Here is a 20,893-nt window from a genome sequence, read left to right on the forward strand (position 1 = left end):
TGAGCCCACCGGTTTTACGGACCTGCCGTAAATGGAGTGGCCGTGTCTTCATTAAGTGTACTGATTGTTTTAGATTGTTTCGAACACTGTACGGTCGGCCGATGGCATCATTGTGCCCCGACGCCGTTTGTATACGAAAAACGGTATGCTTTTATGCTGTCCGATCATCCACCTGATGGAGAAACATTATCGAGAGTGTTATCGATCGATTCACAAAAACTCGGGATGAGTCGGTGTCCTGGATGGAGCATATCGTTGAATATTTTAGGAAGGTTTTAATGACGCTAGCGATTAGGTCTAGACAAATATGCTTTGATTGTAGCGAAGAATTGGAACGAATTAAAATTAGTTTAGTGTAGAAATGAGCATTGATATATAATGAACTCGGCTTTTAAAATTACAATTCAGATTCATTTTGAGAGCCAATTTAAGGGAACTTAAGTAGTACACAGTATTGGACAAAACAAGTGCAACTCAAACAGTCAATGGAACACAATTTTTTTTAATAGAAAACGGAACACTTGCTGCTGTTGACGGTTCAGGAGTCTAGATGTTTGCTACATGTTTATTGCAGCAATCAGCTGTCAAATTTACAGCTCACAGCGAGTGTTTTGTGGACAAGAACCATTTAGTACTGGTCAAAACAACTGCAACTTCTCGATTCTTTGAACTATTATAATTCTACCAGCATCGAGCTGAAAAAAGTGTTCTTTTTGAATTATTCTAACATTACCAGGTAAATACACGTTTGAAAAAAAAAAAACAATTTGTGACAAGTATGAGGTGAAAAAATGGATCGCATCTATACTGCGCTCGAAATTTTGTGCAACCAGAAATATATATGCTCACAATAGAGGTGGAAGACCACGGTCCATCACGCCAAGAGAGGACACTATGATCGTACGAAGTATGAAAAAGGCTCCTTTCAATTCTTCGGTCATGGTGCGAATGGACCGGACAATCAGACGACGGTGCCGTTGAAGCCGCCGATTGTTCTCGCGACGTCCTGCGAAGAAACCTCTGATTTCACTTAGGAACCGCAATAAAAGTCTTCTGTTTGCTCAATCTCATATTGACTGGGATGTGCAGAAATGGTGGACGGTTCTGTTCAGTGATGAGTCGAAGTTCAACATCTTTGGAAGTGACGGGATTTTCCGTTACTGTCAGAAGACGCTGAAGCATGGCAAGGTAACGGTCTGGGAATGTTTTTCTGCGAACGGTCTTGGTCCAATTAATCATATCGATGGAATAATGAACCGTTTGATGTACAAAGAAATCCTGAAAAATGTTATGCTGCCTTATGCTGAATGCAATATGACATAAACAATGTTTATTCCAACAAAACAACCATCCCAAGTACACCACCGAAGTGGCCAAACAGTGGTTTAACGATAATGAAATAATGATGATGAACTGGACGCCCCAATCTCCAGAACTGAATCCTATAGAGAACCTGTGGGAGATCGTGAATCAGCCAATTGATCGTGAAGGTGTTCGACGCAAGCACACATGCAAGGCTGAAATTGAAAACGAAGGATTGGCAACGAAATATTGAAAGCCAATTTAAATTTAGCAAACAACACGCGAGGTTGCACTTATTTGGTCCAGAAGGAAAAAACCTTGACTTTATTTGTTTATTTATTTTTTCATGAATTGTTTTGTATATAAAATGAAGTTTTTGTTAAAATAAACAAGAAAAGTGCTGTTTCAATCAACTTAAAAACATCTTTCTCACAATTGCCTTATTATGCACCTTCAATGTTCATGGGGGTTTCATGATTGGGATTGATTGGTTGCACTTGTTTTGTCGAATACTGTAAATCTTTCTACTGAAAATATAAACAGTCTTATAACTAGCTGTCATTTTATTAAAATCAACAAAGGTAATGATTGTTGCATACAGTAATAAAACCATTGTTGCCACTATCAACAAACCGTGCCCGTGTTGAGCTTCATTACCGTGACTATTAGCACCAGTAAATATCATTTTACACGAGGAACTTTCATAAAAAAGTCCACATAAACCTCGCTAGAGTACCACTGCTGCCTATGGACGATTTAATGCGAGTGTGACACGTGATTTTTTCAAACATCGCTTTTTTTACACCGCTATTAACGATCCCACGAGGAAGAAAAAATGCTTCTGTGGTTCTTGAACAAAACTTCCCCTATTAAAGACGAATTTACGTTGTTGCCCTCTGCGGCACAACATAAAACGCACCCGAGAATGGGTCAACAATCGGGACTTCCTCCCCCATGTCGAGATTCACCGATTCGTAAAGAGACAACCAAACCCCGGAAGTACGGTTTGAGGCGCATCGTAATTGCATTTCGAGCTGATAGTTCTACCTTCCACCCGGGACACACTTGCTTGGGACAGAGTTATGAGTTTCGTACGAAAAAGCAACCGAAACGCCTCCACAACAAACACTGAACAAGAGAACCATAATTTAACGTTAGCAATGGCTCCTATAAATGGTCCTAAAAATGTCAAGAACGAAAAAAAAAAAATACGGTAGCCTCCAGTTCCGGCTTCGACGCATCTCGTCGCTCCTACGCCTGTTCCTAAGGTCTTAAAGGTAATTGGTACGGCAACGCAACTACTTACATCTGCGTCTCATTGTCACAGTGCCAACTGTGTCTGCTCGTGTCCAACGGTGGTAGAGGCTGATTGGTGGCCGGACTCGTTTCACTCACCGATGGCAGTTCCGGTAATGGATAGCCGCCACCACCACCATCGTCGCAGTGGTTTCGCAGGTTGATAACTGTCGCCGCATGCTCAATGACGATCGAACTGTCACCGGTGGCGCTCGATGCAGGCGATAAGTTACGCAGCTGTTCGCGCACAGCTTCCAGCACTGCAACCGGTTGACCTTCGGGGAGTGCGTCGCGGTGGACGGGTTCCTCCGCAACCGCGTTGATCTCCATCGCGATATCTAACGGTTGCAGCTTTCCCTTGCGACCGTCGTCACTACCCGCTAGTAGCATCCGATCACCATTGACATTATCCTCAGCACTGTCGTAGCGATACGGTGACGATTCACGACTGTCCTTCTTTAGCTCTTTTTCACGCTGCTGGAACACGTCGTCGGCGTCCGGTTGCATTGGATCATGCACCCGTTCGTACGATTCGAGTGGTTCCATCTCTTCAATCACTTCGTCGGTCGTTTTGCGCCGTCGCGTCCTACTGCCGCAGCCAGCCTGCAGCAGCTGGTGCGACTCTTCTTCACTGGTGGCGAGCCTTCTCGGGGACGAAACTACATCCGCCATGGCTTAGTGATCTTTCGTACGCCAAACTCTTTTGCTCAGCACGTTAGGGCGGAGGAAGAGATAGCAGCAGATCACAATCAGACACCTTCACTGCGGGGCATTGCATCATTGCGAGAAGTGCTACACTATTTCATATCGCCCTCACTTGGTTAGGTATCAATTTTCATAAAGCGAACACTAAACAAGGCATGGAGGGATATTAAATGCTCACATTCACACTTTCAACTAATAACGAATTGCGATGCTTTTACACATACACGCGTGGTATGATACACTGTAATAGGACACTTGTGGCGTAAATGATGCGATCTCTGTTTCGAATCGAACCTTAACTGCTATCAAGGGTTGAAAAACAGGGTTGTTTAAGTTGTATTTAAATTGTACTTTTGTACAACTTGTACTTTGGAAAAAAAATCTTTTTTAAATATGTAGCAAAATAAAAGTTCGATCAGTTGAAGGATTCAGGTCTCATTAAGCTCGTCCCTTGTAGATTAATTTAAATCTACACCAAATAATCGATAAGCGGTACCTTTCTCTTCTACAATAAAGAAGGAAAAATGGAATCTGGTGCAGTGTGATCCAGTTTTAATTACACAGGCCGTACAGGGGCATGACACTCGATCGATTTGGAAGCATTAATTATGCAAATCATGCTGCAGCATCGAGTTGTAAAAATAAACGTCCGTACAAACGGGAAAAGCTGTTTCACCCAAGCTGATTGTTGAACATCCGAAAAAAGTAAGTAAGTAATAAGGGAAAAGAAATTAGGCGTTGGGATGAAAATAATTAATAAAAATAATCCTAATGTTTTTCACCCCCAAAATATTGAAAATCATGCTCAAAAGAGCAACGGTGGCAACATTATTTCGTAGAATTTTAATACCTTAAATGTGCTTTTTTCAATTCGAAAGTCACACACGGACGGAAACGGTTCGATGATGCACACTTGAACGCATCCGAACGCAAAACCGTGCCAGAGGAAACTCCATCGAGACGTAACAAGTGCATTTGGGTGTGCAAAATGCAGTCTGACACTGGTCCGCGTCGCTTCGCGTTTAAACTTGCGCGAAAAGGTGTAAATTATTTCTCCCCAATCGATAGAAGATAGAGGCTGGAAGGGGGGAAAAGGGAGTTGTTTATTGATCACCTGCAAAAAATAAGTCGGCCATCTCTTCGCAGCCAGCCGAGCGCACGAGTACGAAAAAAAAATGCAAACGGTTAGCACTGATCAATCAGCCAAGGGACCGCGCGTCCAGCCGGTCCTTTGTGGTGGTTCTTCAGGGTTGCGTGCTCGTTTGCTTTGCTGGTTTTTTTTTTTGGATTTTGTTGCGTGATTTGGGTCGCGACTGGCAAATCCATCCATCACTAGTCACGAGTTTCGCCCATGATGCATCCGAATGCGTTCTATTTTTTTGCTTTACTATTAACCAGCCCTCCCCAGACCAGGCTCCTACAAAGAGGAAAATCGAAAAAGTTACCCCAAGCAGCTACAGAATGAGCACGAAAAATGCATAAAGTTCAATGGCTTCGTTCGTGCCATAAGTTAAGTTGCGTTTGCTGCTTATCTACGTCGGTTTCAAACTTCTAAAAAGCGCACCTGCATCAGCTGGCTGGCGGGCTGCAAGACGGGGGCCAGGTGAAACATTAAAGACCGGTCTTAATCTTTTCATGCTGCTGGGCAGAGGAGGTAGCAGCAGAATTACACTTAGCATAAGAAAGGTGAGCTGAGTTAGTACAGCACAATAATAATCCACAAATATTATCCTTCTAAAGTACACTCGACTTTGTGGCATTCGGGAGGGGGTGGGGGTGGAGCGGAATGTGTACTTTAGCGTTTGCTTCCCCAAAAAATGTGGTATGCGTAGATGCTTTCAAAATTGAAAGCTACATAGCGATATTACGCGCGCTGGGCAGTCGTGTAGCAGCTTTTCCGGGAAATTTCGAAGCAACTGTTGAACGCACAAGGGTCAGAGCAAACAATGATGCCACCACTGCTACCCAATGGGGACTGTCGGTGGTGGGTTGTTGGATCTTCATAGGACAGCAGCAAGAGCTGGAATAGCTGCCACAACGCATCGCAGGGTCACGTACGACGTTCAGCATGGCAGACTCGGGAAACATTTGTGTGTGTTAAAAGTAACATTCGTTTACTTTTACAAATGATTGTATTTGACAAATACATGCTACTTTGCATAATAAAGGGACGCCTGGCAAACTGCTTTAAGTGTATGAATTAAAGAGAAATAGACTAGCTTTGGATGACTATGAATCCATTAAATGTTTTTGTTTTATTTCTACATCCAAAAATATTCCCAAATGGCCTTTCGGGTGCAGGGAGCATTGCAATCGCTGCGGATCTTCAACGATGAGCTGTTACTACGCCTTTGGTGAAGAATTATTCCTCAAATATTCTTTTGATTGCTTTAGAGTGTCAGTTGGGAGTCACTTTGATCGATAACGAGCCGCTAGCTGCTAATAAATACTTCATAAGCGCCTATTTTGTGTTATTGAAGCAAGAATAACTTTGTCTCAGACACAGACGGCGATTACTGGATAGTATTGCCTATTTCCAGGTCCAGGAAATTCTGAGATGTAGCATTTCGAGTCCTCGTGACTCGACTAGAATTTCTTCATCATTTTAAAGTCCTAAAACTCTATTGGCTGACCGAAATCTGCCATCTATTAGACGACTGCTTCGATTACAGAGTTTGGAAGATGATGGGAGGCTTATAGTGATCAAGAACGATCCCTAGGATGTGCTTCACTAATTCAAACTCATAGAACAAAATTCGCTCAGGGATGCATAGTTGCTGGGTACGCTAGGACAAATTAGTGTTTTACCTATGGAATGCATTCGTAACTATCCCTTCACAATGATTTTACAAACAATGCAATTAACTACAAGGCAGGTGTTTACAAACTCTTATCAAATAATCTAACGTCAATCAATTGCCACATGTGATAAGCCTTTCCAATTTCTTATTGTTTTATGTGTGCACAAAAACGTTTGATTGACGTGGTTTGCGTAAACGGTTCGTTAGCACGGTCCATGTAATTAACAAAACACGTGCCGAAGACGAATGTTGTGCAGCAATGGTTCGGCCTAAATTTTACGAACAAGCGTCGAGAATTTATTACAAAACTTAATCTGCTTGCAGTGTCGAGTTCGATAAATGAATAAATTTACGATGAAGCAACAAAACGTTGCGAATGTGCTAGAGCGCCCCAAACAGCACGCTTATGCCCAGCCGATGAACCACTGTCGATTTCTTACGTTTATCGATCACGGGGTAAGTTTAATCTTGGTTGCCTTGGCTTTGCACCGGACCGGTTGGGAAGAAAATAACAACAGGTTCCCGGAGATTTTGGTGTATGCCGATTAGCCAATAACGCTTGTATGCGGCCGGCTCGGTGCTAATGGATGGCCCAAATTAACAGCTCAGCTCTCGCACAGCCGGTTCCAAGAGTTTGCTTTCCTTGCACTGTTTGCCCTTGAAGAAGTACTTCGGATCACGAACGGCGAGCGGTGTGTGAAAGGTGTTCCGAAACTCACACAGTAAGCCATGGATTCTCTATACCAAATCCTCCTCATCCGCTAAAATCACAGGAAATCAGTAAGGTTCCCTGAAAGGACTTGGAAATTTGTATGGCGCGGAAGGAAGAACACAAAGCAACACCCAGGTGTATTGTATTCCGACTTCCGTTCTCGTTTTTGTTTGTTCGTGTGTATCAGGATCCTTCCACACCATTCTAGGTGCTCAACAGGGTGGTGTAAACGCAGGACGAAAAGAACACCAATACACGCACATCACCTAAAGAAAGGACATGCAACAGGAGGCACACAGAAAATCGGTCATTTCCACGTGTATTTTTGCGGGAGGAACAGACGTCTTCCTTCTTCATTGGGAACTAATTTATGCACAGCTGTTTACTGCTCTCGCTCAAGACACACACCACGAACCCCAAGGCCATTTGCTAAAACCGCCAAATTTGAAAGAATAACCTTGTGGTTGACCTGTTAACGCACAAGCCATAAAAAACCTTCAACTGATCAACTCTCGTTAGAGCGCGCGCGTACATTCTCAAAAAGGCAGGTGATTCCGTTTGTTTTTTTGCTGTTTTCTTCCAACTGCACATTCGTTGTATATGATCGTTATCTGCAGTGGTGGATGGTGGTGGACCTTTTGACTCGATCGAATTGATATTTTAATGCAGAAAAAAAACACCCAAGCACACACAGTTTAGCATTATAAACACACAAACGCGTACACATGTACAAATGCACCAACATTCACGCACGAAGCGCAACATTAACAACGCGAGCGATGCTGCTAGAGTGCAACTGCACCGTTTTTTTGTTTCACACTAACTGAACCAGCTGCAGCTTCATAGCCATTGCACACAGCAGCGGAATGAATGCCATCGGATCACGATTTTAATGCATTTAGCACACTTAACTACACTTACACTGCACGTCACAGCGATGCTGCCGACCGTATTCTAATGCACTTTGCACCGTACCGTACCGATCGAGCTGCATTAATTGCACGAATTTATGCTACGCTTTCCAGCTCCCGACTTTCGCGTCCGATTCGTTTGTTTATCTTTTTCAAAATGCCCGTTGCTGACAGTTGGGTTCGGTTGAAAGTGTGTACGCCCGCTGTGCAGTTTGACCGAAAAGCGGTGGCAGACGAGCCCGTAATGTGTTTCTCGCCTTTCCGTTTTATTTTGCTTCGTACGCGAAGAACGCGTTCACAGTGGGCGATGATGAGACAAACGATGGCTCGAATGTGAAGTGCGAGCGCCATCTGTGTTTCAAACTACAAACTGTTGTGCGACAATTTAAAATGACTGTTGCGTTTCGTCGTGTTGTGTCGAATGCGTAGAAATGTGGTAAATAGTTTTTATAATTGCTTTTGTAAAAATCGAATTAGAGAACTTTATTTCTTCATTATGAATGTCAGGATTTTTTGTAAAATCAGCAGTTTTTTTTCTAGTTAAGAGCTTATTAGTATAATACAACGTTTTCAGCGTGTATTGCTTGATTCCAAGTATTTTTAGATACAATCCCTCGCAAATGGAATCATCGGTAAGAGATAAATTAAATCTTCAGTAGCAACATCGACACAAACTCAATTTGCAGTCTCCGTCTTTTTACTGGCAGAATACCAAGTATGGCCTTCCTTAAAATCATTCGAGCGTAAATCAGTCCCGTAGACACAAAAGGTGTCTCCTGGTTGGTCCGGTAACTGTTAAAAGCTTTCCGCTTAAAAGTAAGCAAAGAGTGTCTACAGAATAAGAAAGTGAAAGCTTTCTATAATTCGCAATGATCCACACCTCGTCGGCGGTCCGATCCGGGTATTTGCAAACAGATTCACACCGTCACCGTGGTCCTTTGCTGTGTAGTGGGTGCGTTTTGTAAAATTCTTCTCGCTGGAAATGGTGTGCGAATTAATACTGGGATAAATCAACGAAACGAAACGATACCCTTGTCAATCGACCGGAAACATTCAACCGGCATCAACCGTCGGCCGGGGTTTGGCTCTTAGAGCGTCCTTGGGAATGAATCTTTTTTTTTTATTGTCGCACGAATGCTTTGTTTCAAGCTTCCTGTTGTTGGACGGTTCATGATTCAATGGGGACGCGCTTGGGGACAAAATAATACTCTTAAGAATTCACCATCATCACTGTTGGCGTCAACAGGAGTGCTCGGTACATGGAGGATCTTTGGCCAACGGGTTACAAAGGTTCGCAGCTTCATTGTGCCAACGCCCTTTTTGGTATAGGGCAGCAGTGGTAGGGTATGTTGTGTTTTCCGAAACGGGGGTCGGGAAGCATTTGTAAACGAATCTATTTTACTACGTGCTAAGCAATGTACATCATCACCAACTCCCAGACAGAGGCTTTGTGTTTCTTGTGTTACATGGTTTTTGGGAAAATTTTCATACGATAAAACTCCCACCACCGCACTGCCCGATAGAGATGGGGAAGTGGAGGGATGAGCACGTGTAAGGATGATTTGGGATGTGGATGAATAAATTATTACACCCAATCATGGGATGTTTCCTCGGCAATCAGAGTTGATGTCTTAGTTTGGGAAGATTTCGAACACGATGTTTGAGATTTCTTTGTTATAGTTTTGGGAATGTTTCTAATGTTGGAATTTGTTCCACAAAAGGTTGCATTGCTTTATTTTTGGAGCGTTTAAAACATCCACAATAACAACATTGATTTGCTTGGTTCTTTTTAATAAATGATGTTTAATAAAATGATCATTACGCAGGACTGCTCCCTCTATTTTGTTGGAAGATAAATCTATCATATTAATCCATAATAAGGGTCTCGAGCCCCTTGAGTTCGGGTTATTAGAATTCCCAGAACCACATAGAACGGTAACTGGATTAGATGACGGAAGTAAACGGATTACGGTGCATACATATCGGACATGTTGAAGGCAAACGTATCATCTTGACCAACAGTAACAGTAATGACATTTTTTCTTCTCTTATTACAAGGAACGTACAAACAGAGAGGTAACAAATTGTACGAAAATAAATAAAGTAAACAAAAAACCGAGAAAATCTCCAGTCAGTTACTCACCTGTAGCGCATGAAGGATTTGGGTAGTGAGCGACTCTTGAGTTTCATCTCAAATTTTCGCTTGATGGAACCGGTCGCTAACGATGTCGCTTGTCCCACTCCCGTTCGAGGTTTGGTCGATTGAGGTCTTCATCGTTCGGGATGCAAATCACGATCATCGAGGGGTAGGCAACAGATGAGCGTCGGATGACGATAAGGGGAAAAAAACGTGTGGAAAAGATGGGGTAGAGATACAAAAAACATATAAATGAAGTGATAATAATATTTGACAACAAAAAGACTTCTCCAGTGAAATGTGTTCGAAGGAGAACGAGAGATGAAGAAATGATTGTTTCATTACAAACAAAAGAAAATTAAATTTACACCCTCGTTACACTCATCCAGTGCGGCTGATGATAGGAGCGAGCAGATAAATTGAAATTGTTTATCTCTCAACTCGCTTTCGGATCAGTCAACATTCATTCGCACAAAACCTTAGTAAAATCCTCCCTGTCGGAAACGATCGGAAGATAAATTATTTTTACCGAGAAAAACGAGGTGGCACCATGGAATAAAAAGTTAAGCAAATTATGTTTATTCCACCCGAGAAGCATCTCCTCCAAAATAGGGCCATTCTAAAGTGAAAGCTCAGGTGACAGAATGAATGGTGCGGACGGGTTCATCTTTGTACCGTGGTTCGGTTTTGCGTCATTGCAGTCATCTTTACATTTGGGGTTGTGTTATTTATGCTACGTTACAATAAAAATATCCTTCTCTCAAAGAGGGAAATATTATTTTGCCCCATACTTCGGCTCAAAGCAAGCCAAAGGATACCAACGATTCCCACGAGAGAACGGGCGGTAATGATAATATTTTCTAACCCCGGTCCATCATCAAACCCTCGGCGTATTACACGCTATTCGTTTGGTTCAGGAATTCAGATATGAAAATATTCATACGAAAATTGATGCTTCCTTTTGTGAGTGAAACGAAACTAGAAACGGCTTGTGCTGCTGGAGGCCACCGTCGTTGTGTCAATACCTCCTGCTGGTACGATTGCTTTCGAACATGTGCCGGGCTCTAAAGGTAAATGTGCTGAAGCGGACGGTTTTCTAGGAAGGCATCATATGAGTACTTTGCTTTTTGCGAGACTTTTCCTGTCAATGGTTAGCGCACGGGATGATAAGGATATGCACCTGTGGCATTGATTTGCAACAAAAAAGAGAAAGATTTCGACCGGTAACGATGTCAGAGAAATAAAGATTTTTACGCTTGAGTGAGGAAATGTATCGATCAACACCAGATTAGCATTGGGATGAATGAAGATTGAAAAATTAAAACCCGTTTGAAGGGATCGGTGAAGGACACGAAAGAATTGTGTCCACAATGGGTTGGGAAAACATTTCCAACTTGATACGATTAATTTTGCTCTTTTGCTATTTACATGGAAATGGAAGAGCCTCGTAATATGTGAGTAATGTGTAAAGGTGATAAAGAATTTGTAAAGGAATGTTTAAATAAAGCAGCATAGTGAGGATTTTATTAAATAAAATCGATAAGAAAATAATTAAAATAGCTCAGTTCGATTTCAAACCGATGCGATGCCGATTGCCTACCTTTAGGCGCACACACGCTCGGAGCAGAAAAGCTCCGGTTGCCATGGATACATTTAAAAAATTACACATAATGTTGTGCATGATTGACGATCGTTAACCTCTACAGCATCCATGCTACGGTACAATAATGGGAATGCGTGCATACGCAGTGTTGACGAATTATCAAACGATTTAATTGAAATTACTGATCGACCTGATTGCTTACCTTGCTCTGCCGTCGCGCGTATCGATGCCAGTGCCAGTGCAAGCCGTGCCGTGCTGATTGCCGCCGGTCGCTTGCTGATGATGCCGCTTGCCACTATTGCTACGGTGGCTTTTCCCATTCGCCGTTCCCGGTGTCAACGCCGTCGGTGGTGTCATTGATGTGCCGTTATTACTTTTAACTGTCGACAGTGCAGTACCGGAACCGGAACCGCCGCTGCTACTGCCACCAGCGCCACCACCACCACCACCACCGATGGTAACGACGCATGGTGAAACCTTCGCCTTGGATGGGAAGGCTCGGTCACGCGTAATTGGCATCTCGTGCTCACCGAGAAACGTTATCGAGTTTGCTTTTATGATCGTGCTGATGATGTTGCTGCTGCTATTGTTACCACCGGCATTACTCTGCCCATAGTCGACCGATAGGCCTCCGGTTTGTGAATGTCCTATGGATGTGTGAGCTGATTTTGCTGCCGTCCCGGGACCGGATGACATCCGGTAGGACATTGGTCCAGCACCATCGTCATCGTAGAATTCAAAGTTTTGCTGCTTGCGTAAAATGCGTTGCTGCTGCTGTTGGTGTGGTTGATCCGGCGACTGCTGCTGCTGCTGATGTGGATGTTGCTGCTGCTGCTGGTAGTAGTGATGCTGTTGGCCAAAGCTACTAACACCACCGTAGCTGTTTGCCTTTACCGGTACCGGTACGGCACGGCCGGCTGCCAACACCCGGGACACAACCGTAGCAGGTTGTTCGCCACCCGGTTTCGAAGCTGCCGTCGACGTGTTTGGCCACATGATGGCAGAACCGTTGCTGGTGCTAATGTGACTATCATTATTGCTACTATTGCTACTACTGTTACCACCACCGTCACCCCGAGACGACCCACCCACACACAACTCTTCCGCGGCACTGCCAATGAATATCACTTCGGCCGCCGGCACCCGCTTCACCTTGCTGCGGACCAAACAATTATCACTACCCGATTTGGACAAGTGTTGCGCATTCTGTTCCTTCGAATGTTCCTCGACCTGCAGCGCACTTGCAGTTGCACCCGCGGACGACACGCCACAGTGTGGCCAAAAGTCACAGGAGCTAGCGGTACAACTGAAAGTATATAAGAAAACATGCGTCATGCGTGTACTACGGTATTGGGTATTGCGGGGCAGACTCCCCTACCAGTGGGAGGTTGGTTGTGGTGTTTTTGAAGTTATTTTTTTTCCTGGTTGCTGGATTAATTGCGCCGCACGGTCGCTGGTTTAGATTTTAGGGCGAGCTTTTGTTTTAGTGGTAGAAGTTGCATTAATTTACCTACATCACCGCATTAATTGCTTAACTCTACGTTCGCGTTCACCACACTTCATCGTACAAAGTTTGTGCACATTCAGACTTTCTAAGTGTTCTAACTGTTAGTACATCGAACGGGTTAAAAAACTGTACAATTAACGGTTTGCTTTAACGTGTAACGATGGATGTTTGTTAAAATATATATCCTTTGTTTATGTCGGTTTATAGAAAGGTTAGTTTCTTGTTGTTTTTAAACACCTGTTTAATCCACCACCAGCTCAGCACAGCGAGCGGTTTGTATTCGCACTTAGTAGACTATCTTTTATACGCTAGTTTAAGACCAAGAGTTCGTTTCTTTAACACCGCTTTATTGGTACCGTGTGATTGGGGTTTTAAATCGTTTGAGTATCGTAGTTCTTTTAGCATTACAGTTTGTTAAGGTGTGTATATGTTTGTGTTTTTGGTTGTAGAAAAAGTTTACTAATAATTCGTTTTACTAGCCATTATCCTTAGAGGGGTGTTTTTTGATTAGTAGTAGTAGTAGTAGTGGCACTTGTAGCCATTCGTATCCTCGCTTGCTGCGTAACGTTTAAGCGGGTGCATTGGTTTATGATTATACGATTTTAAAATCCAACTGGCCTAAACATATACACACACACATGTTTTAAGTAGATTTTTGTTTGTAATAGCTTCCCCGCTGTGTAAATACTTGTCGAACAGCAGCAACGGGTTTGCCAGCACCATTCGTTATTGACACCAAGTCGCAAAAGGTGGCGGAAGAGGCATAATTTTTAGATGTCTGTTAGATAGGCTAGTACATTAGACATTAGCCACTTGTTGGCCACTGAGTGTTTATGAGTGTGTACCCGTTTAGTAGTGGTTCTGGTGTGGAAGAAGATTGCTTGCCGATGGATATGCACATGCGCTCATCGAGCTGTCCGTTCTTCTCCGATCCGAGCGAGTTCCGGCTAAGAATCTGTGCGACTACGTGTACGTGTCTATGTGTTTTGTCAACGGTTTAAGTGTGCATCTACTACTCGCGTGGTACCATACGCACGGAACGAGCTACTAAGCAAGTTTGAAGCGCCATCTGCTTTAGTTGGTGCGGTTAGTTTGTGGCTTTTACTTTAGTACCTTCCAGACGACGGTGTTCCGGCAATGGTCGGAGGTGGCATTGCGTTTCTGGCGGCCGATTCTCGATGCATTTGCACCTTGTTCTTGGTGGCGTACAGGAACTTCTTCACTAGCTCAGCCTCCTTAAAGGTGGCTATCGGTTGTACCGGTTGTCCTAGCTCGCCGCCATACTCGGGCGTCATCAGTCGATCATCGTACTCGGAGTCGGGTGTCTGCTGTCGCATCAGGTATAGGTCACTTGGTTTCTGATAGCCCGGCACGGGCGATCGTTCCCGTGAAACAGCGGATCGCGTTTGCCGGTATGCCGAACCCATCATAACGGGCGAACGGGCCATAGTGACACGGTTCAGCTCGTACGGCAACTGGTCCGGTTCGTACAGCCGATTCAGCCCACCAAACAGTGACGTTTGCGGTGAACGGTTGCGCGACGTCGACGACTGGCTGGTGGCGTACTCGTTGCTGGAAGAGTTGGTCCCGGTCGAACCGAACACACGATCGTGCGAGTAGGAACGCTTTTCGTTCGTCACGTACGTGCGTTTATCGGACATCCGATCGGCTAGCGGCATGCCCAGATTGTCGTCGAAAGATTTGCTCTTGTCAAACTCGTACTCGTACGGATGGGTTATGCCTGTGGCGCCCAACCCCAGCCCGTAGTTATTGTTGTCGAAGGATTTACTCTTATCGACCACCTCCAGCGTGTGGGAAGCGGTTTCACGACGCAAGCGATCGAGCGTACTGTTTGGCGAGATGCGACTGTACATATGGGCACTGCTCAGGTTGAGACTGTCTTGGCTGAGTAGTTGGGCGGTTGTCGGAGGTCCCTGCTTACGGCCCATTACGTTCGGGGTTGCATAGGTGGGACGCTCCTTCGGTGGGACCGTACCCAACCGTACAACCACCTTGTGAGGCATCTGCTGCACTGGCATTTGCTGGCGACTGGGCGATCTTTCAGAGAGTTGAAGTGACCTGCAGCGTCACCGATGGAACAGTCCCGTTTGCGATCGAAAGAAACATGTAAATTAAATAGGGAAAGAGAGATAGAGAGATAGAGAGAGATGAGAGATAATTAGTGATGTTCGTCTGACGTTGGCGAGCCTGCTTCGAACACTACCGGACGTGAAGGCACTGAGCTTTTACGAACAAACTTGCTCTACAGTATCTCAATAAGATTCTAGAGAACACAGGCGCTAACGCAGAGCGGAGTAGTATAAAGTACTAAGGAAGAACGAAAAAGTCACAGCCAAGCGGCGGATGTGCGAATGTGGGATTTGGGGTGTGTTACGTATGTGTTACTAAATGCCGAATTTATTGATACCATGCCCACATTAGTTCCCTCGAAATGTTTTGTTTTGCACGTGTGCACGCGTGTTTCCAGTAGTTGTTTTCCAAGCGTGAGCGTGTGCTGTTTTGGTGTACAAAATGTGAGTATCTTCAAAACGCATTCCTTGTGTCGGCGCAGGACTACTGTGTCACGCTGTAGAGTCTGGTGTGTAGATAAGTGATCGGTGCTATAAATACATCGAAGGAGTGCCGTGAGTTACATAAACGATTCAGTACGTTCGATTCGTTCAGGACAAATGCATCACACATCCTTCATTTCGATTACCATCAACAATCGAACCAGTTGGTCCAATTCCGTGACTAGCTTGGGTTTAGTAAGCGATACTACCATCGTTTAGAATTTGATTTGAAGCGAAGGATACATTAGTTTCTTGGTGGCGTTTAGAAATAGAAGATAAATCCATTAGCATTACTGGTATGGTAAAAGTGAATATGAGGAACGATATGAAATGCCGTAAGATTCCTCACAGCTTATGGAACATAAAGTGATGAAATGGTAATGGATGAAGTTTGTGTGTTTGAGGATGTGGGATGTTCATTTCGATAAAGTACAGCACACTAGAGATGACTGCTTGAGAGCAGTGTACTGGGATATTGAGGATCAAGCATGTGATCGTATATATAGGAACTCCACGTGGAGACTGTAAAATAGCCATAGAAGGTTTCACCTAGACGACATTAACGACCTGCTCAAACTTGTCGTAGAATTGTGCTTGGTTAGTGCAGTACAGTACGAAATCAACATGAAATACATTTGTTCAAATGTGAGAAAATCCTGTGAAAGATTGTGAAAGAGAAACAGTGAAAACCAAAACCAGTGAGTGAGCGAGTGTGGTGATGTTGGCGGTGATGATTGCAAGCACTAGAGCAATACTACTGAGCGGCAACAGAAGATACTATGGAGTAGAAAATGAAGCCGCTACGAAAACATGAAACCAACACTTGTCACCTACCTTGACCGGCGTATTTTGTAATCTCCACCGAGGGCGGTTGAACTCGGCTGTAGTCGCACGTTACCCCGGAGCTGATTGCGCCGGTAGGTGGCACTCGGGCTGGTCGTCGGCACATTCTCGTCCCGGCTGTAGCTCGAGCTTGACGAGCTACGACTGCTGGTCCGCATGTAGCCTTCGTCGTACCGCTGTCGCTCGAGTGTGCTGCTACGCGAGCCTGAACTTTGCCGTGATACGAGCGACGATTGGGAGCTGTTGTTGCCTTGATCTCCACCAACACCACCAACCCCTTTCCGTTTGCTGCGATCGTCCGGTGTCCGGGAGCGTTTCTCCGGAGTCAGAGATCGTTGCTTCTTGAGGTTCCGCGCACTGCCATACTCGTCGTTGTTGTCGTAGAGTCGTTCGGGTGTTAGCGATCGTTGGGATTTTAGTAGACCGTGCGGTGAGACGGCCGACAGGAGAGCGCTCTGGCTTTGGCTAGGGCTACCGCCGGTAAACGATGCGCGTCCCTTCATCTGGTTAATGTAAGAGGTGGATGATTTGTAGCTAAGCGCCAGGGAGGAGGACTGATCTTCGCTGATGTCGTCCTCATCATCCACGTCGTCGTTCGAGTAATCTGGCAAGAAAAGAGCCGAGGTGTAAAAGACAACCCATTACCCCCGTAACGATCACGATCACTTACCTGATCTAGCACCACTATCACAGGAATTGAGTCGTTGGTTGCCCACCGAATCGGAACGAAAACCGTACGGCAGGCCCGGCGCCGAGTTCGCCTTGGTCGAGAACTGGGATCGTCGGGAACGGTGTCCAGCGCTAGCGCCACCACTACCTATCGAGCTGCCCGCATCCAGAGACTTGTTCTTGTCGAACTTTCGCAACGATTCGCTGGAAGCGTACCCAAGCGTAGCTCGGTTCACCGTGAGACTATTCCCGGGAATAGCTTTCGGGAAGATTGGTGAGCTCAGTTTGGTCGGTTTCTCCTTTTTGGTGAGATAGTTCGGCGAGTTCCCGGTAAGGGTAGCGAACGTAGGCGAACGGTTGCGCCTAATAAGGGAGCTCTTGAGTGGTTGCTGCTGCTGCTGCTGCAGGCTTCCCATCGAACCGGATGGATTAAAGTCGTACTCGAAGCTTTTGGAAAAGGCATCCGTACTGCTGCTGCTGCCTGGACCTGTAGATACTCCACCGTATCCACCCCGCTGTTCAACGTCCTCTTCCGGTGGACGCCGGTTCCGTCGATCGTACTCAAAGCTTCGGGAAAATACCATTCCCTTCGGATTGTGGTTTTCATTGTCCACGACGGAAAGGAATATTCTCGTGCCGGGTTTGATGTCACCGAGGCGAGTTTTGTTGGACTGTTGCTGCTGTTGTTGCTGCTGTTGCTGTGAGTCCTGAAATGCCGGAGGTGGTGAAAGGATCGGAGTCACCGGTGGAGGACTCCCATCCGCTAGGTTGCGTTTTATCGACAGACAAGCCGGCCGGTTGCCAAGCGAAGCGGTCGATGTCGACCCAGACCCGGGATCTATCTTTAGTATCGTTACATTATCCTGCCGTTGCTGTTGGCTCGGTGGACGGCTACCTCCCTTGCCACGTGATTCGTTGCGGTTGATCAGATCTTCTAGTTTGCTTGCACCGGGTCCAGATCTACCGGTGTACCGGTTTTCATCATACTCGATGTACTTGCGTGTTACTTTCGATCCAGCTCCTGCTACTGTCGGCTGACCAGCTGGAATGCCGGAACCTCCGGTGCCGTGTATTCGCTCACTGCCAGTCAGTGGATAGGATCCGGGAACGCCCCGGCCCGGTTGAATAGACTGCTGTGCACCGGTTACCTGCACCCAGCCAGATTTGTTCAGAAAGATACCATTCTTTTTAACATTTTCACCGAACAGGTACGTCGGTTTGCCACCGTTCGCTGCCGTCCGGTAGTGCATACTGTCCAGTTCGTCCTGCTGCGTTTGCTGTCGTTCCTCGGCTTCGTCGCGGTTTCGTTGTTCGGTTTCTAATGACGATAGTACGGTTCCGTCGTCCACCAATCCGATACAACCATCCTCGGCATCCGTTGCCGTAAGGAAGCTGTCGGAGGAGGTTGGATCCTGTCGGCTGCTCACCGGGAGCTCCGGCAGTGGGAAGTCACTGATGTCACATTCATCGTTGCCAATTAATTTCGTCCCATCATCGTTGCGCTCTAGCAGTTCGCTGGAAGTTGTTGGCGGTGCGTTGACGTGCTCGCTGGACGTTTGGATGACAGTGCGTGCCGGTGTTCCCGGTTCCGAACTGGTTGGCAGCAGTTCCTGGTCTGGTGACCGTTCCGTTGATGGCGTTGACGGTGACTGGTCCTTTGATCTGGAAATTAATGAACGAGAAGTGGATTACTATGGATTCCAAGTAGTGGGTAAGCAGTAGGTCTGTAAGTTGCATGGTCCGGAAGCAAGGTAAAACATTCAGTTAATTAGGAGCGCAAGCGTCCGGTGGAGTACGGATCCTTCACGGTGTAAAATTTTCCTTTTGTTCTGGGGATGCGAGTCATACAAAAGTGCAAAAGGTTGTGATCAAATTGATTGTTTCTTGTGTTAAAACAGCTTCTTTTGGGACGACCTTTTCATAAGGATTAATGTCATTTTAATTAAGACCATCATTCGAATGCTTTCCCACCAACCAAACTAAACTTTGGCCCACATTCTCAACAAACGGTCAAGTATGTGTTATTCTGCGAAAGAAGCTTTAAGCGCAGGCTTTTACCTCCAACATCGAAGTACTGTCGATTGTTTTATTTGGTGCTTTCGCGGGGCAAATGAACATAAATTGAAGCCCAGTCCCAGTAGTAATCTGGCTGCAAAAATGTGCTTCATTTAGGAAGTGGCATGAACAATGGTGAAAAAAGCAGTTGCATGATTGTTTTTTTGATTCTTTCACCCACCATTGTCATTATCACGGTACGACTGGAGCGAAATGGCCGTTTCTTTCCTTTTTTTCCGGATCGTTCGCTTTAGGGTGTTAGAGTTCCGAGAAGTCTTGTTTCCCCCATTACAAGCACCGTGGTCGGTTTTGTAAAATTAATGAAACTCATTCACGATGGTGGCAAAAGCGTCCTGGCTTTGTTTTGGTATATTACCTTTCTGGAAGACTCTTTTGCTTCCATCGGGCCTTACGGGGGGGGATTTCGGTCCTTGGAAGTGTGATGCTTTTTTTTTTACCAGAATTGCACCGTAAGAAAAATGAACCCGGTGCTGTAGCTTTCCGGGGACTTTGTTTTGCGCCTGACAGAATAGACAGGCAAATATTTGATGTCTTTGCCCGTTTTCGGAAGGACCTTGGGGGGGGGGGGGGGGGGGGAAATGATTCGTCGGCTTTTTTTTTCAAACTGACTGCAATTTTCTCTGTCAGTCGCGAAAACGTTTTTTTTCTAGCAGATTCGGTTGGTAACTGGGAACAAAAGAAGGCGCCAGTAATTAGTTTTCCCGCGCAACGTCAAAAGCTTGTTTGTTTGTCCTGGCGAAGGGACAAACACAAGACTGACCAACATGAATGATGGGTTCTCGGTAGAATGCTAACAACGGTAAGGACGAGTGTGCCGGTCAGAATGGGATAAAACTCTTCTCTCTTTAACTGACCGACTCGCTTACAGTATGCTTGAGAAATATCTTGATAAGATTAAAAGCCATCACATCTCGTCTATCTAATTACATCCGATGTAGATAACAGGATAATCTTTGGTTCTTTGAAGCCACGTAAAAGAGCCAATAAGAGCCATTCCCCGAACGATACCAGGTGTCCAGCGTGGACATAATTTCTAGCTTTGCACAGCAAAAAAGCAAACCGAAACTTTTCTAATTACTCTTATCCAAACCGATCGTCCAATGCCGTCTGGTGGCTGGAGATATTCCATCATACTCACAGCGAGTCCAGCTGCTACGCCCGCTACAAATGCTCAGGTGCAATTGCTCTGGGCTGCCGCAGTTTTGACTGTTGAATGTTGATACAATTTTTCATTCCATTCGGTGAGCATTTCCTTCCCCCTAAAAACCCAACCTGAAGATTTTCACGAACCACCGAATCGAGACCGTCACCGCGCACGGGCTGGAGATAATGCCGTTTTTCAGAATTCACGCCCGTGACAAGCACATTTAGCCGTTGTAGCCATTTATCATTATTTTAAACAACTCTTTCATCAAAACCGAAACCGGGTCTGTAGGTGGGTGACATTAGCGTCCAGGACGTGGGACACTCCTACGCGCCCGGGTTTTCCAACGAAGATTGATTTTGAAAGCATAATTAGGCCTACCGTGTTCGGGTAGTTGGTGAGCTTTCGGTTGCGGCGGTGCTTTTGATTAATGCTTTATGGACGCGGTGTTCTTGTCACCGAAGATGGCGTACCGTGTCACACCCAGTGAAGGTTGTTTAAATTGCGTGAAAAATACATTGAAAGGATTAAGGGTGCATTGGGAATAACATTGTGCACGATTGCGAAGTTCTGAGATGTGTCACAGAATTCTGAGAATTATGTTTCGTGGAATG

The 20,893-nt window shown here is 45.3% G+C and overlaps 4 protein-coding genes across 4 annotated transcripts in view; 3 read left to right on the forward strand and 1 right to left on the reverse strand.

Moving 5' to 3' along the window:
- The window catches only part of LOC126563399 (ribonuclease kappa), a 443,719-nt gene that overhangs the window by 89,616 nt on the left and 333,210 nt on the right, over window positions 1-20,893 (forward strand). The window lies entirely within an intron of this gene.
- LOC126562237 (dolichyl-diphosphooligosaccharide--protein glycosyltransferase 48 kDa subunit) overlaps window positions 1-20,893 on the forward strand; it is a 532,174-nt gene that overhangs the window by 62,181 nt on the left and 449,100 nt on the right. The gene's annotated exons all lie outside the window — the stretch shown is intronic.
- Window positions 1-20,893, reverse strand: part of LOC126560846 (uncharacterized) — a 181,931-nt gene that overhangs the window by 53,166 nt on the left and 107,872 nt on the right. Inside the window, exons 3-7 of the mRNA XM_050216794.1 lie at window positions 17,061-18,721; window positions 16,382-16,994; window positions 14,088-15,053; window positions 11,670-12,773; window positions 9,871-9,996 (exon numbers count right to left, since the gene is read on the reverse strand). Of these exons, the coding sequence (XP_050072751.1) occupies window positions 9,871-9,996; window positions 11,670-12,773; window positions 14,088-15,053; window positions 16,382-16,994; window positions 17,061-18,721 (4,470 nt within the window). The remainder of the gene's footprint in view (window positions 1-9,870; window positions 9,997-11,669; window positions 12,774-14,087; window positions 15,054-16,381; window positions 16,995-17,060; window positions 18,722-20,893) is intronic.
- Window positions 1-20,893, forward strand: part of LOC126563559 (dentin sialophosphoprotein-like) — a 490,635-nt gene that overhangs the window by 41,142 nt on the left and 428,600 nt on the right. The gene's annotated exons all lie outside the window — the stretch shown is intronic.

The sequence above is a fragment of the Anopheles maculipalpis genome, chromosome 3RL (assembly GCF_943734695.1).
Source record: "Anopheles maculipalpis chromosome 3RL, idAnoMacuDA_375_x, whole genome shotgun sequence".
Lineage (NCBI taxonomy): Eukaryota > Metazoa > Arthropoda > Insecta > Diptera > Culicidae > Anopheles > Anopheles maculipalpis.